Source organism: Brettanomyces nanus, chromosome 1 (assembly GCF_011074865.1).
Source record: "Brettanomyces nanus chromosome 1, complete sequence".
NCBI classification, from domain to species: Eukaryota; Fungi; Ascomycota; class Pichiomycetes; order Pichiales; family Pichiaceae; genus Brettanomyces; species Brettanomyces nanus.
In genome coordinates, this window is record NC_052374.1 from 974,486 (window position 1) to 990,719 (window position 16,234).

General features: G+C 41.7%; 8 protein-coding genes across 8 annotated transcripts; 6 read left to right on the forward strand and 2 right to left on the reverse strand.

The window, feature by feature from the left end:
- Nucleotides 1-33: 33 nt before the first annotated feature.
- FOA43_000457 (uncharacterized protein) lies at nucleotides 34-4,229 on the forward strand (the record flags this gene model as incomplete). Its single annotated transcript, XM_038920788.1, has 3 exons — nucleotides 34-2,838; nucleotides 2,890-2,959; nucleotides 3,100-4,229. The coding sequence occupies 3 exons, from the start codon at nucleotides 34-36 to the stop codon at nucleotides 4,227-4,229; spliced, it is 4,005 nt and encodes a 1,334-aa protein (XP_038776716.1).
- Nucleotides 4,230-4,398: 169 nt separating this feature from the next.
- On the forward strand, nucleotides 4,399-5,065 carry FOA43_000458 (uncharacterized protein; the record flags this gene model as incomplete). The annotated part of the gene is made up of 2 exons (XM_038920789.1): nucleotides 4,399-4,414; nucleotides 4,437-5,065. The coding sequence occupies 2 exons, from the start codon at nucleotides 4,399-4,401 to the stop codon at nucleotides 5,063-5,065; spliced, it is 645 nt and encodes a 214-aa protein (XP_038776717.1).
- Nucleotides 5,066-5,329: 264 nt separating this feature from the next.
- On the forward strand, nucleotides 5,330-7,018 carry FOA43_000459 (uncharacterized protein; the record flags this gene model as incomplete). The annotated part of the gene is made up of 2 exons (XM_038920790.1): nucleotides 5,330-5,426; nucleotides 5,484-7,018. The coding sequence occupies 2 exons, from the start codon at nucleotides 5,330-5,332 to the stop codon at nucleotides 7,016-7,018; spliced, it is 1,632 nt and encodes a 543-aa protein (XP_038776718.1).
- Nucleotides 7,019-7,231: 213 nt separating this feature from the next.
- On the forward strand, nucleotides 7,232-9,157 carry FOA43_000460 (uncharacterized protein; the record flags this gene model as incomplete). The annotated part of the gene is made up of 1 exon (XM_038920791.1): nucleotides 7,232-9,157. One exon carries the CDS (start codon nucleotides 7,232-7,234, stop codon nucleotides 9,155-9,157), a length of 1,926 nt encoding a protein of 641 aa, XP_038776719.1.
- A 63-nt stretch (nucleotides 9,158-9,220) lies between these two features.
- Nucleotides 9,221-9,991, reverse strand: FOA43_000461 (uncharacterized protein; the record flags this gene model as incomplete). Its single annotated transcript, XM_038920792.1, has 1 exon — nucleotides 9,221-9,991. The coding sequence occupies one exon, from the start codon at nucleotides 9,989-9,991 to the stop codon at nucleotides 9,221-9,223; it is 771 nt and encodes a 256-aa protein (XP_038776720.1).
- Nucleotides 9,992-10,443: 452 nt separating this feature from the next.
- FOA43_000462 (uncharacterized protein) lies at nucleotides 10,444-12,485 on the forward strand (the record flags this gene model as incomplete). The annotated part of the gene is made up of 2 exons (XM_038920793.1): nucleotides 10,444-10,449; nucleotides 10,539-12,485. The coding sequence occupies 2 exons, from the start codon at nucleotides 10,444-10,446 to the stop codon at nucleotides 12,483-12,485; spliced, it is 1,953 nt and encodes a 650-aa protein (XP_038776721.1).
- Nucleotides 12,486-12,533: 48 nt separating this feature from the next.
- FOA43_000463 (uncharacterized protein) lies at nucleotides 12,534-13,048 on the reverse strand (the record flags this gene model as incomplete). The annotated part of the gene is made up of 2 exons (XM_038920794.1): nucleotides 12,534-12,865; nucleotides 13,042-13,048. The coding sequence occupies 2 exons, from the start codon at nucleotides 13,046-13,048 to the stop codon at nucleotides 12,534-12,536; spliced, it is 339 nt and encodes a 112-aa protein (XP_038776722.1).
- A 562-nt stretch (nucleotides 13,049-13,610) lies between these two features.
- On the forward strand, nucleotides 13,611-16,100 carry FOA43_000464 (uncharacterized protein; the record flags this gene model as incomplete). The annotated part of the gene is made up of 1 exon (XM_038920795.1): nucleotides 13,611-16,100. One exon carries the CDS (start codon nucleotides 13,611-13,613, stop codon nucleotides 16,098-16,100), a length of 2,490 nt encoding a protein of 829 aa, XP_038776723.1.
- Between the last annotated feature and the right edge of the window lie 134 nt (nucleotides 16,101-16,234).

Consider the following 16,234-nt stretch of genomic DNA (forward strand, 5'->3'; position numbering starts at 1 on the left):
TATGTACAATACTCTTATGATACTTCACGTGTAATGTCTGATGAAGCTCAGTTGGTCTCATTCAGCTCCTTGGTTGTATCAAAGCCCCAGAATCATGGCGGACTTCCGAAATTCAAACAGTTAGTGGATGATCTTTTTTTGCCTGTTGAGAGAATCACTAGAAACCTTCAGCTCGGGATAAGCTTGAAGAAAGCAGACGTCATAGAGAGATTTATTCGCAACTACCGTCAAACTGTTGGTAACGATATATTACCAGTTGCGCATTTATTTTTCCCTAAATGGGACAGGGACCGTGTCTACATGATGAAAGAGTACAGACTCGGCCACCTTGTATGCCAATACTTGAACTTGGGGAAGAACAGCGATGATTACAAGACAATTGCGAACTGGAAACGGCTCTCCTATAATAGGGTTCATGCTACTGTCAAGTTTTCAGATTTGCTTGTAAAAGTGATTCTCGAAAGAAGAGTTCGACCGGTAATCAAAGATTCACTGGGAGTCGATGACATCAATGATATGCTAGATAAATTGCAAGGATTTGCCCAGGATTCAAAACTCGATCAGATGAAGTTGATTAAAGAAGCTATAGATAGGCTGACCGACAGCGAGCTACGTTTCTTCTTTCGAATCGTACTCAAGACTGATCCTATAGGCTCAGAAAGCGTGTTCTTACGATGCTGGCATCGAGATGCTAAGAAATTGTATGACTTGACTCATGATCTCAAACTGGTTTTCTGGGGGCTTAGTGATCCCAATTTTCAGCTTTCGGATAAGGAAAAGGAAATACAGTTGATGCTTCCATTTACTCCTCAGAGATGTCAGAGAGTTAGAGACCAATACGTTAAAATTCCATCCGAGAACTTTAACGATGGGCCGTTTTTTATTGAAGAGAAGTTCGATGGAGAGCGTATTCAAGTTCATATTAAGCGGGTAGATGGAGAGAGATTTCAGTTCAAGTATTACACCAGGAATGCGATGGACTACACATCAATTTACGGCGAGTTTTCGACGTCTTTAAGAGGTTGTTTGTCACCATTTCTAGGTCCTGAAAATTTTGACTTACATATGCACAGTTGCATATTGGATGGAGAAATGATATGCTATGATCCAATATTAAAAGTTCCACTTCCCTACTCTGTGCTTAAGACGTCTGCACTACACTCTCTTTCAGCTAAACCTGGAAGTAAAAATCCTCATCCTATGTTTGTAGCCTTTGACTGTGTCTTTGTGAATGGCGAGTCGCTTGAGAAGTATCCACTTGAGCGCCGAAAGAAGGTTTTGAGTTATGTGTTGAAGAAACCTATTGCAAATTTATTTGTGGCGGCTGATTTTATTGTTGCTCGGACTGGTGATGAGATCGAGAAAGCCATGGACAGAGCGATTGGCATGGATTCAGAAGGTTTAGTTCTCAAAAGCATACAATCCAAATACGACATAGGAGCCACTACGAAGCAATGGATCAAAATCAAACCGGAATATTTGGAAGAGTTCGGTGAGAATTTGGATTTGGTAGTGGTTGGAAAGATTCCTGGCATTAAGAGTTCCTTTTTATGTGGTCTAAGGGACGATAATGATTCAGGCTGTAAATTTATGACATTGTGCAAAATATCCAACGGGTTTTCTCAAGATGATTATAGACACATTGATAGGGTAACGGCAGGAAAGTGGAAGGACATCAACATGGATCCGCCTAACGATAATTTAGTAAAGTTCGGGAAGACTTTGCCTGTTGTTTGGATAGACCCAAGAGATTCAGTAGTAATTGAAGCAAGAGCAAGGTCCATCACTAGGCAGCCAGAGCAGGAATTTTACGCTACCGATACCACGCTATACAACGCTTTTTGTGTGAAGATACGTACCGATAAAGACTGGAAAACTGCAAGTACCTTGAAAGAATATGAACAGTCTTCAAATCAGTCGAAACTCTACAATGCTCAGAATGTTATTGGGAATGAGTCTAAAAAGAGAAGGATAGGGTATCCAAGCAAGAAGATAACAATGCTTCAAAAATTGAATGAAGAGTACGAGGTAGGCGGTTTGGCACCTAAGAGCAACCTATTTGAGAGTTACATTTTTAGTATTAGAACAGATTGCATCTATCTGGGAAAGCTGGTAAGAATAAGAGAGCTTAACCAGATTGTTAGTGATAATGGGGGAGCTTTAGCACGTAATCCTGAATCGGTCGTGCTAGATACTGATAAGCACGAGAGGCTAATGGTTATAGCGGAGAAAATGACTATTGAGGTGAAAGATCTCAGCAATAAGTATAACGTGTTTCGGTTCAAGTGGTGCGAAGATTGCCTAGCAGTAAAGGAATTGATAGAGCCAGATTTGACACATATACTAGTTGCTGAACCGAGCTTGGAAGAAGATTGCCGTAAGAGACTTGATAAATTTGGAAATAACTTGGTAACTCCTTTGACTGAGTATACATTATGGAAAATGGTGCCATCCGAGGAGAGAAATGAAGTGAACTTGAGCCAAGAGGAATTGAATCGGTATCACAGTTTCTTCGTTTTCTACAAAATGAAGTTTAAGGTGATATTCTCCGCAGAAAATGCGAGAATTGGTTCAATTGTTGCACAAGAAATTGAAATCAACGGCGGAAAGGTGTGCGAGAGCTTGGAAGAAGCGTCAATGATTGTGGTAGTACTCTTCAAAGTGGATAAGCAGAATAGTTTCGAATCATACTCTAGCACAACAGCTATAGTACAACGAACTATGAGGCAAAGAAATGAACTACGAAAGCTTTGCAAAAGAATACCAAGAGTTGTTTCACACAGCTACATTCGTGCTTGTACAACTAGCAGCTCACTTGTAGATCCTGCTGAATATAAAGTATGGATATGAACTTGTGAGATAGCTCATCCGTACACCGATTATTTAGAGCGCGCTCAGTTCGCGGACCTCGAGGCTTGCGAGCAAATAGAAAAGCTAGGAAAGGATGGATGTCTTGTCAGTTAGTCTGTCTTTGTCCTCAGTTTTGAATTTGTTGGTGACAAATCATTATGATTTTACACAGACCCCTGGTTTCCGGAGGCAAGGCAATTGACACTTTGTTAACTTTTTCTAGATGCATCTCAATAGAACAACCTTCAGTCCCACCTATTATCAAGGCTTCAGTGGTGGACGATACTGACGTGCCTGGAAATGTGTCGACGTTGAAGATAGCGAGGAACGAGAAGTATGCCATTGAATTTACCAAAGATGAACCTGTTATGGAGACATTGGGCAATCCAAAATCGACATTATCACTTACAATTCCTCCATCTGTTCCCGTTTATGTGAAGAGAGGGTCTCTCATATCTATATTCATGGCTGATTCTGGTGCTAATCTAGATACCGCGGTAACAAGCACCTTGAGAATCAACCAACCTATTAGGAGGTTTCTTTATGGGGGATTCACATCTACATATCAAAGGTTGTTATCTACGGTATCATTGAATTTGATGATCTCCGCATATTCCAAAGGAGGTCCCTTATCTTCTTTCATGTTCAGTACTAAGGCTCAGTCGACCAAGACTTTCTGTAATATTGCTATGGATGGAACGATGGATTGGGCTTTGCTTGATCCCAAGTCTTTGCACGTGTATACGGGTAACAATCTGTTGGTCACAAGTCAGATGCTTCCCAAAAAGACAAATGGGAAGAAGAAGTTAGACACCGGGTTATATAGTCTTTTCCAGTCGGGTTATACGCTATTGACTGGAAGAGGATACGTTTCCTTGGTTGGATCTGGATCTATCTTCAAGCTTGGATTGGCTCGAGATGAGGAGATCTACATCAAGCAGGCTAATTTGTTGGCCACGACGATAAAAGATGTCAGTGAGCTTTCTTCGGGATATTTCATTGGCAAGAATATAGACAATAAGACTTTTGCGAAATCTGTGAAGGTCAAAGCCAAGAAGGAGGTGGGATTGGGGGAATTGGAAACTACAAAGAGTCGCTTGTCGTGGTTTGGTGCATTCAAATCCATGTTAGTTAAAGTTTTGTCCATTCTAGCTTCTAGCCAAGCAAGAGTGAGCAAATTGGTTGCTTTTAATGGGAGATATATCAAAGTTAAAGGTCCAAGGACGCTTTTGATACAGACCAGCTCGGGATTGGACAAATTTGTGTATAACAGTACATTACTAGGGAGATCTAAATTTCGAGGAAGTATTACTGACGTGGAAAAGTTTATCAGGAATAAGCAACAGCTCAGTAAGCCAGAGACTGAGATTCACAAATAAATATATAGATCTCTATGTCAAACTATTAACCAAACTGTATATATAGCTTTCTTTTTGGGTGCATCGCCTCAAAGTTTGGAAGGAAAAAAAAATGCCGAAAAAAAAAGATTAACTTCGATAAGCCAGCCCTGTGAATAAGGCTACGTCGTTCATTCTGGAGAAGGCAAACATGTCAGGATTGGAAAGTGAGTAGATATATTAAAATAGCTTCATTTTGGACTTATACTAACAGGCAGCTTCTTGCAGATTCACTTTTCCAGCTAAAATTTACAGCTAAGCAGCTCACCAGACAAGCCGCTAAGGCGCGCAAAGAAGAGCAAAGAGAAAAGGGTAAAGTGAAGAAAGCTCTAATTGAGGGAAATAACGACATTGCACAAATATATGCGCAGAATGCGATACGAAAGGGTCAGGAGTATCTCAACCTCTTAAGGCTTTCGTCCAGAATCGATGCAGTTTCCTCCCGGATACAAACGGCGGTTACTATGCGTAGTGTCACTGGAAACATGGCACGTGTAGTGAACGGAATGAATAAGGCGATGGAGACCATGAATTTGGAAAGGATTACTATGGTTATGGACAAATTTGAGGAGCAATTTGAAGACATAGAGAGTTCCACTAACTATTACGAGACGGTTTCCAACGAGATGAATGCTACACAGCAGCCGCAAGATCAAGTCGAACTTTTAATGCAGCAAGTGGCTGATGAAGCTGGTGTTGAAATGAAGCATAAGATTAATGACGCAAAGGTCGATAACTTGAAGATCCCGGAACAGAAGGAGGCTGTCGAGCAGTCTGAGGATAAGTTGAGTGAGAGATTAAGGGTTTTGAGAAACTAAGTAATTAGAATGTATGGTATAGTTAGTTAGTAGTAAGGGTACTTACTTGCCGCAGAGCCGTAGAGCCGCAGAGCCCCAAATTTTTTCAATAGCCTGTTGAATTCTTCCCAAAATGGAATAACTGGCAAGGTTATTGACGCTATGTGCTCGCCTACATTCACGCCGACAGTCTTAAATTAGACTTAGTCAGTCGTAGAGATTTCCCATTTCACCTTATCAAGTCCACTTTTTCCTTTTGACTAGGAAGACATATATTCCTTCAAAATGGCTCCAGATAACATAATAGAAGATGGCAAATATGAGGTGGACATGTCCGGCCTCTTCTGCTCCCAACAATTGTCCGATGTCTTTGGTATAAGGTGTAAGTTTACTTTGGTGCTAGCTTATTTTGGTTCCCCTTACTAACTTTGATATTTAGTTGGCTTCCGTCCTGAAACAATTGATGATTCCTATAGCTCACTTCTCGTTAAGGATGTCGATGATGACCTGTATATTTTGAAAACAGAGGCTAAGGAAAACACTAAGGCCGTCACTTCTCTATCGCATGACAGATCGACTCGTCAAGATCATATTTTGTTCGAGGGAAAGATGCCTCAATCTACTATCGCAGCAAAAAGGACTGTATCACATTCTTCCACATTGTCTTCTCCGTCATCGCCGTCGTTATCGGCCGGCTCTCCGTCTATTGCAAGAGGTTTGGCGGTTACCAATCCTTACAACACCCCCTTGGCTATGTCCAGCCTCTCAGACTTCATTCTTCTGTATGATGATGTTGCTAAGAAGTTTCGTATGGAACGATTCAATGGAGTCATCAAGCTGAGTAAGTCTAGAGAGCCCGAGGTTCTTGAAAAACGATTGCGTGACATTGAGAAGAAGCGTCTTTCCTCAAGTTTAAATCCTTTAGGTAGTACCACCAGTGTTGTTGACTCTCTTTTGCAATCAGCGAAGCTCGATGATACAGCTGCTACTTTTTCTCAGCACATCAATCGGATATCTTTTCTTAAAAAGAAAAGCTCTAGTGTTCCTCCACAGATTTCTGACTTGGTAAGACCTTCTTCTTATGTCAATTCTCCGTCCTTATCTGATTCCAATTCTGTGTCACCTTTGAAGATTGTTAAACCAAAAATCAAGCAAAGGCGGAGGCAAAAACAGAAACAGAAGTCCGAGTTATTGAGAGCAGCTCAGAGAGCTGTGGCAAAATCTCCAAGAATGTTCACTTCTGGTGAGTCCAAGTTAACACGAAAAGTGGCTACTAGAATTAAAGGTACGAAAGGGGGGGATGTAAAAATCGTTACTTCAGGGCCTTCTAAGAGCGGCTCGACTACGGGTTCTCCAGAAAGATCGAGCAATGCTGTGTCCGATTCAGAAGTTTCAGAAAACTCATCCAGTCAATCCACTGAACACGTGATGAGTGATGAAGATCTTGCGGAATTTGCTGATGAATTGGAAGAGGAGTTGGATGAAGATCATAAGGGTGCCACTTCTGTTTCCAGAAGTATAGATGACGTATTGGAAAAAGTCACCAATAAGAACTCGAAACTAGATGACCTCAAAAATACTGGTCTTGGCGGCTTGTTTCATGTGACTGTAGAAGACAATCCAAGGCGTAAGAATTCTCTCCGCCCAACGATGACGACAGCATATGCTTCAGACTCAGCGTCCAGTATAGTTTCTCCTCTGCCTAGAGGACCCATTAGCATGAGAAAGTTGGCAGTTACAGGTAATCTTATATCCCGGGGAAGCACTCCTTTGGGATTGTCGTCTCCTAATATTAGAATCGATACACCGAACTTGGGTGATGAAATTTCATCTCCTGATTCATCTCCATTGCACGGTGCTACAACTACGCGAAAGATACAAGATAAGGCCAAAGATGATGAAATTGATTTTGATGAGGAAGAACTTGACAGAGCACTTGATGATTTGGACGATGAAATAAGTGAAGCGGAATAATATATACTGCAATAACAATTTAATGGTATACTGAGTAGTCCTTACTCGCCACGGTTTTACACAGTATGTGGCACAGTATATTTATTCAGCGGAACGAGGTGAAGAAGAGAAAAAAGGTATCCAGAAAGAGAAAATGGCGCGTTTCGCAGCTTGACTCTTGTCAGCGTCCATTTGAGAACAGAGTCCTGAAGATAGTGTTTGGGCAGCCGTGTGATGTCCAACTTTACAGACTTTGTTTCACAGGTCAACCAGTCGATCCACTCTGTCAATGTCACGGAGTTGACTAGAGCCTTGTTGGCTACCAATTTCACCAACTCTAAGCTTTTCACCACATCGGATTCGATTTTCCCCGTTCAGATTTCACTCTCTGTTATACTAGGTCTTATTCCTATTATAGTTTTTCTTTTGAGAAGATCCAAGAAGAATATTGAGAAGCCCACCAAGTTTGAGTTCCCTGCTCCTGAAGAGGCTAAGCCCAACTGGAAAGGCCGTCGTCTTGTTCCTGCAGACATTTATCAGGAGAATGATCCAGATAACATCTATTGCTATTGTCCCGCAACTGCACAGTACTTGGGAAAGTTTAAATCCAACACTAAGGAGGAAGTTGATGTTGCCATTGCTCATTGTCGTAAGGCTCAACAGAACTTCTATAGAGATCCAGAGTTTTCTTTAAAGCGCCGTAAAGTTCTCAGAACCCTTAACGAATTCATCATTCGCAACCAAGAGACAATTGCTCGTGTTGCTTGCCGTGATTCGGGCAAGACTATGGTGGATGCCTCAATGGGTGAGATCATGGTGACTTTAGAAAAGATCAATTGGATACTCAACAACGGTGAAGCAGCTTTGAAACCTTCAAGAAGACCGGGACCTTCTAGTATGTTAATGAAATACAAGACTGCTGAGGTTTGGTATGAGCCACGTGGTGTGGTGGGTGCTTTAGTCTCTTGGAACTATCCTTTCCATAATATGTTAAACCCTGTCGTTGCTGCCATTTTTTCTGGTAACGGTATCGTTGTGAAATGTAGTGAGCGTGTCAGATGGTCTTCTGAATACTTTGTCAATCTAGTGAAAACGGCACTTCGAGTTTGTGATATCGATGATGATCTTGTCCAATTGATCTGCTGTTGGGGTAAAGACGGTGATCTTGTATCAGGAAACCCAGGTTTTGATCATCTTACATTCATTGGCTCGATTCCGGTAGCCAAGCATGTTCTTCGTGCAGCCAGTGAGGTTGTCACTCCAGTCGTCGTTGAATTGGGTGGCAAAGACGCTGTTTTAATATGTGAAGATTATTTGAAAAAGAAGGGAGTCAATGGTATTGCATCTGTAGTTATGCGTGGAACTTTTCAAAGTGCAGGTCAGAACTGTATTGGTATTGAACGTGTCATTGTGTCGGGAGATAGTGATAATTATGAAAGGTTTGTTCAGGAGTTGGCCAAAAAAGTGGCCACCCTCCGGGTAGGCTCTGCAATCGATCAAAATGAGGAGATTGATATGGGTGCCATGATAATGGGTGGTGCCAAATTTGACGAGCTAGAATCGTGGGTGGAAGAGGCTGTCAAACACGGTGCCCGTTTACTTCATGGAGGTAAGCGATACACTCATCCAAACTATCCTCAAGGACATTACTTCGAACCTACACTTCTTGTTGATGTTGATCCAACGTGTAAGTTGGCCACAAATGAAGTGTTTGGACCTGTATTGTGTGTTATACATGCAAAAGATGATGATGAAGCATTAAATTTGGCCAACAGCACGATCTTCGGACTTGGAGGTTCCGTTTTCTCCACTAATTTTGCAAGGGCCAAACGGTTAACTGCCGGTATGCGTGCAGGTAACGTTGCCATCAACGATTTCGCTACATTCTATGTATGCCAGCTTCCGTTTGGTGGAGTGGGTGGGTCCGGTTATGGAAAATTTGGTGGAGAAGAGGGTTTGAGAGGTCTCTGCCTAGAGAAGTCTGTCTGCTACGACAAAACGAGTCTTATCTCAACCTCGATTCCAAATGTCATAGATTATCCCATTTCAAACGGTAAAAAAGCCTGGAAATTTGTTTCTGCTTTGTGTAAGGCGGGTTATGATTACAGTGCTTGGCAAAGAGTCAAGGCCGTCGTCACTTTGGCCAAGAATGCCAACTGAAAGTCACACATATTATTTAATAGAATGTCTATATATAGGAGAGATGGAAAAGTGATGGTTTTTTCATCTAAGGGACCTTTCCGAGGCCTTATATGCATCGCTCAACTTGGAAGCGTAGTTCTTGTACAACTTTTCAATGTCGTTTTCCACTTTTCGGACCACATCTTCGGATCCTTCGACGTTTTTAATCAGCTTCATGTATTTCCCACGGAGATGAACTAATGAGAATTTGTTGTTATGTGCGGTTTTAAAGTCATCCGTCAATTCTTTCAATTCTTTCAGCTGCTTAGTTTTCAATTCCTTGGTGGAATTTGGAAGCAAAACCTTTAATAGCTGAGAGTTTTTCGAATCAACTTCAGGGTTCAAGTTCAAGTTGGTACCGAGAATCGCACTAATAACACTCTTGGTGTCATTTGGATCGAAGACTGTAACTGTAAGGAATTTTCCTCCTTTCATGGTCGTTTGCGCAACCTGTTGAAAGTTGGCTCTACGTTTATTTGTTAATGCAATTTCCAAGCTGTTGAAGATATCTGGGTCGGCCTTACCCATCTTCACTTGAGTGGCCCTCTTACCATACTCCTCAATACTTTTCTGAAACTCATTGTCAGCCTGTTTCAAAATCTGTCGAGTATCAATCTCCTCCGTTGGTTCATTTTCCTCTTGTTGCTGTTCACCTTTTTTATTGCCTCCTTTACGAGACTTCTTCTTTTTACCCAATGCATAAGACGAGTTTGTGAACAATCTGACTTCAATCTTGGGAACTCCACTCAAACGTTTTAAAACACCATTTCTGGCCACCCTTCTGGAGAAAAGTGTTCTGTAACTGCGAAACATTGTGTGTCAACTAGCTTCCAAGATCAAATGGTGATTGGATCAATCCATCAAAAGTAAAATGCCCACCCACCTCTTTAAATGAGGGGGCCTCATCACCACAATAGAAACCCCAATCCGCGCACCTGAAAAATTGATTGGGCGTTTTCTTAATTAGGCGCTAAAGAGTGATAGCCTTTTTAACCTGGATAAGCAACTGTGTCCCCGTCACAAGAGATGGGCACTGTTCCCTTATGCAGAACCTATCATAATAAAATGTTAATTAGATATTATGTGTATATAGTCCCACACTTGATTGTCCTGCGAGTTCGCTCGTATAAAAAGGGGGCAATAGAGAGGACCGACTTCGTAATCCCTTTTTGTCTTTAAATCCCTTTTATCTTTTTTCATTCTTTTCTAATAGTTTATTCTTCATTATTCCTTCATCATGCTTGAAGAAAAACGAAGAACAAGCGATGGTAGTGGCTCAATAACTCTTTCCTCTATCTGTTCTGTGCCTAATATGCTTGATGATACTTCACCCGTTATAAAGACCACATCTACTTTTAAGTGTAGCAGTGGTTCGATATTGATGGGCAATTTGAGCAGTCCAGAACCAATCGCTGGCAAAGTTTCAACAGCAACAGCTACAGATACTATCCTTTCGACGCCAGCGTCGAAAATCACTCAACTTCCTTCCAGTGGACTAATCAAACGATCTTTTTCAAGACTGAAACAGGTGAAAGAGCTCCTCAACACAGAAAGGGTTTATATTCAGTCACTAGAAATTCTCAGGTCCACTTATCTTCAAGGGATTATGGCCGATCTTGAGACACCTCTTTATTTCAGAACGTTCAAAAGAGTCGTGGCCAAGTTGATCCATACCCATACAATTTTTTTGAATAAGGTTAGCTCCATCTATGTCATATGGGGTAAGCATACGAGCAGTGCCTTGCAGGAACCCGCTATAGCGTCTCCCGACTTTGAAACTTTCCAGGTTCCTTTCAATGAGACTCCTTATCTCGAGCAAATCTTTACGTTGGTTTCCGAGGATGCTATTGATGTCACCAGTTATTGTTCATACTGTTCACTTTTCAGCAGGGTCCTTGAGTTCTGCAAGGATAAAAATGTTGATAAGTACAAGCGTCTTTCCATCAAAATCAAAAACGATTATTTGGTCAAACATATAGACTCCACAAGGGCCGAGTATGTGGTGGATCAATCTTTGGATATAAGATTTATCTCTTTGATTCAAATGCCAACTGCCAGATTCACTAGGTACGCCCTTATCATAAGGTCTTTAATGGATAAAGTCCGGCAAGATGATCCTGATGGCGAACTGTTCGGTAAAGGTCAAGAAGTAATCGATTGTCTCACAGAAAAGTGTCTTTCTATTAACTCGTACATCGGTTTCGCACAGGAGAAACAGAACAAACTTCGCCTCTTCAAGCAATTGTCTAACGGGGCGGTAGAGAAGTTGATGGGACCCATTTTCCCAGAGAACCTCGGTGCCGCAATTTTCTCAGGAGGTTGTGGTACCGTTTGGATAGAGGACAACGTCGTTGTATACGAATATGTCGGTCTATTTCTTTTCGATACTCACATTTTGATTACTAAACCACATCATTTTGGTCAACCTCAAGTTAGATTCATTATACCAATTTCTTCTTTATTGAACAGCTTTCAAAGAGAGGAGATTGAAGTCACACGCCTTTTCACTCGGTATCCATTCCACCTAAAACTCAGGTTCGAGGAGAATTATAGGCAATACGAAGTGGTCCTTATCTTACCCAGTGAATACGAGAAGAGTATTTGGATATCGAAAATCAAGAAACGGGTACGTAAGTGGAGAAAGAGAATTTCTGATACCGAGTTTGGATACTCTGATTTCGTGAGAAGTCGTCCTTTCACCGAGTCTGGTTCAAAGCCATTTGTGTTCTCCGGTCATCTTCCCAACCAACTTGGATATTACAAGGAGAAGGAAGGAGAATATAATGAAGAATTGGAAAAAACTCACATATTTGTGGTCAGACACTTCCTCACTCGGATAAATGAATGTGATCAGGATGATATTATCAGTTCTGCTCAGGAAATCAAGCATGTTTCTGCTGTACTGGTCAGCGTTCGCAGAGATCATCGTACTTTCATGGAAAAGTCAATTGGAAGTCTATGGTCTAAGGAGCTTCCGTTATACCACCTTGAAGGAGGAAGGTTGTCAAGAAGCGTATCTGCAATAAGTTTGAGAAAGATGATAAGTGAGGAGACTCAATCAATCTTCTCCAAGTTCACTGCTGATGATCGTGGAAACGATGATGATGAGAGAAAGGAAACAAAGCATCATGTTCGATTCCATCAGTCTCTTCGGGAACTTAAAAACATCATTCTTCCATTTCCATCGCTCGCACCAAACCCCGCAATGAACTTCCGTGATGATAAGGCAAGGCTCCGAGGGAGAAATCAAGCTAAAGGTAGCTGGAGTGTAGTCCGAGGAATGATGGGATTGAGCACAAGAAAATGATAAGGTTTATTAATTATATTAACTATACAATGTTCCATTTTCCAACGTTCATTTCTTCTTGTTCGAGCTACGGGAGTTGCGTCTTTTCTTCATATCTTTGCCTTCTTCTATTTTTTTTCGCTGAACCTTACCCTCTCTTAGAATTTTAGGGATTATCTCATCTTCAACGGACTCGAAATTTCCAAATTCTTCCGACATCATCTGCTTAGAGGCAGCTAGTAAGACGCCTTCAGAACCGATCTTCGTAAGATAAGTATAGACGTTGAAGGTTGAGAGAACATCTGATAGAGGGACAGTTTTGTCGCCTTTGAGCCATTTGTGGTAAGCTTCTTCAGAGTCCAAAAAGACAAACAAATCCATCTTATCACCTTTATAAAAGACTTTAGTTGTTTCAGACATTATTATATGTAAACTGAATACTCAATTGAACAGATATCAACCTTATTTGATTGTTGAGTCCGGATGCGTCTGGTATTTAAATAAAATGAGCTTCAAGGCTTTTTTTATACCCCCCACACAACTGAAGCAATTTAAAAAAAGAAAAGCATAACAAAACCATTCATGTCTCGAGTCACGCTACAGAACGCTAAGTAGTTCTAGGGCAAGCGTTTTTGTTGAACATTCGAATTCATAGTGATGTCAAAGACCTGCGAGTGCTGGTGAAAAGTATCTGCTGGTACATAGAAAAGATAATAGTCGAGAAGCCGGCCGCTAAAATAGTAGTCATCAGTATATGTACACAGCCCGAAATTATACGGTTTACGTACCTCATCGACTACGTCAGTAGAATCATTCTGATTGCTGCCCCTTCATTTTCTCATCAATCGCATTTACTAGAAAAATCGGTGCCACTAAAATAGCATGAGTGAGAAAAAAATCGAAGGGGAAAATCGCTTCAGGAAAATAGCAAGACGCTTCATTGAATCGAGAAGACCATAAAAGGACCAACGGCCAAGGCAACTGTTCTTAGTTATGCTTTTAAATGGATCTCTATCCACTGGCTTGATAGGGCCAGGTCGGGGGCGTCTTTTTTCGTTGTTTGTATCTAGAGGCCTGCATCAGATGGGTCCTGTGTATAGGTCTCCGCTTATGTCAGAGGTGAGGGTCACTTTAATTCGTCGAAATATGTCCTCATTACAAGCGCGAACCACGGTGAGAACTATATCATTTATAGGATTGGGTAAGGCGGCTAGTAAGACTGTTAAACTGCCTGCCTATATAGGGGGGGGTCTTGCGGCCGCAGGATCTTACGTTATGTATAAGTTTGAGCAGGTTCAGACTTTCACTTCTGATAAACTTGATAAGATGAAGGGATTTGCTGGTAATATTAGGGATGGTATAGGATCGATCTTTGGTAGAGGTGGAAGAGAGAATGGGAAAGATAATGGTGGTAGTGGTGACGGTGATGATGCTGCTACTGCTGGAGTTGCAGCTGCTGCTGTTGGAGTTGGTTTTGACGGTGATGATGAAGGAAATTTAAATGAGAACGGCGAAATTAGTGATGATGATGAAGACGAGGATGCTGAAAGAGAGCAGGAACAGCATCTCGATGATGCTATGGTCAATCTTACTAAACAGATGATCGAGATACGAAGCTTGCTTATGAGTATAGATGGTGCTACCGCACTTACACTTCCTGCAATTGTTGTTATTGGCTCTCAAAGTTCTGGAAAATCTTCGGTTCTCGAGTCCATCGTGGGTCAGGAATTTCTTCCTAAAGGTTCCAATATGGTAACGCGCCGTCCCATTGAACTTACGCTTGTTAATGATCCTTCACAGGCTGCAGAGGTTGCTGAATTCCCTGCTTTGAAGTTGTACAACATGACGGATTTCCAGCAAGTGCAAAAGATTCTTAGAGATTTGAACCTGGCTGTTCCAGATGAGGAAACTGTTTCCGGAGATCCTATTCAACTCACCATTAGGTCTCCAAAAGTTCCTGATTTGTCGCTTGTTGATCTTCCTGGTTATATTCAGGTAGAAGCCGCGGATCAGCCTGCAAGCTTAAAAGAGAAGATCCGCGAAGTTTGTGGCCGTTATCTTGATGAGCCTAATATCATTCTAGCAATAAGTTCTGCTGATGTTGATCTTGCCAACTCTTCTGCCTTAAGGGCAGCCAAAAGATCCGATCCCAAGGGTGAAAGAACTATTGGTGTCATAACTAAGTTAGATTTGGTGAGTCCTGAAGATGGAAGAGCTCTTTTGACCAATCGTAAGTATCCACTAAAGATGGGATACGTTGGTGTTATCACCAGGGCTCCTAATTCGGGTTCTATCTTCAGAAGAAAGACGGGCTCGCAGGCCTATTTGGCTCAACAGAGCTTTGAAAAATCCTACTTCAAGGATAACAAGGAAGAGTTTTTAGGAACTAGTATAGGCACTAAGGTGTTGAAGAGAAGATTGATGAAAGTCTTAGAGTCTTCTATGGCCAGGGCTTTGAAGCCCATGCATGATAAAGTTGCCAATGAATTGGAGGAGGCCAGTTATCAGTTTAAAGTGGAATTCAACGACCGTGATTTGACCAGTGAAAAGTACATGGCTCAGACTATTGATAATTTGAAGCTGGTGGTGAAGGAATTTAGCGAGAGATTTGGACGTCCGGAGCTGAAGTCTTTACTTCGTTCTGAATTGGATCAGAGAGTTCTTGATCTTTTGGCCCAGCGATATTGGAATAAGCCGCCTGTGACGGCAAAAAAACAGCAGCAAGAGCAGCAATCGGAATTCAATGAGCCTTCTCTTGAAGAGCTGGCCAATCTCTCTGTGGATGACAGCTATTGGCGCCGGAAATTAGAACTTTCCACTGCAAGTCTCACTAAATTGGGGGTAGGAAGGTTGTCTACCAGTCTCGTCAGTGATGCTTTGTTGGCTGAAATTGGAGTTATGCTTGATAATTCAGAGCTTCGCACACATCCAGGTATGAAAGATGCAATTAGGGATGCCGCTGCGGCCGTTTTAGTTAAAAGATACAACTCTACCTCTGATCAGGTGGAGAACTGTATCAAACCTTATAAGTATGAAATTGATGTGGAGCCACGGGAATGGACCATGAGCCGTCAACATGCTGTGGGACTTCTACGAGAGGAGTTGAAGCAGTGTAACGATGCATATCGAGATTTAAAGAGAACGGTTGGTGGCAACAAATTGAAGCAGATTATGACGTTTCTTGAGAATGAAGATAACAGTGTTGGAGAGTCTATTGCTAAGGAAAATATTGGTTTCAGTCCTGGATTGATGCTGCGTGGTAAAGAAGCCTTGTTTCTTCGAGACAGGTCTATTTTGCTTTCGATGAGGTTGAAGTTTTTAAGAAGTTCTGCTTGCAAGAACAAAGACAATAAATACAGGTGTCCGGAGGCATTTATGGATGTTGTTGCTGATAAGTTGACTCAGACAGCCGTTTTATTCTTGAATGTGGAGCTTCTCAGTGATTTCTATTACAGCTTTCCAAGAGAGTTGGAGAGTAAGCTAAGTTCTGGTTTAACCAAAGAGCAAATTGATGCATACGCCAAAGAGGATCCAAAGGTGAAACGCCATATCGAACTTCAAGAGAAAAAGGAGTTGTTGGAGCTTGCACTAGGCAAGATCGAGGACGTGATGGCCCTTCGCAAGCAGATATCGTGAAGTAGTTAGTGGTAAGATGAGCTTGTCTATATTTAATAAATTAGTTTTGTTCCGTCGCGACGATATGACGGCTTCAGGACATCCAATAAGTTTTAAATTTCACTCTGCCTCTCAGTATTGGCATTGCATTTCAC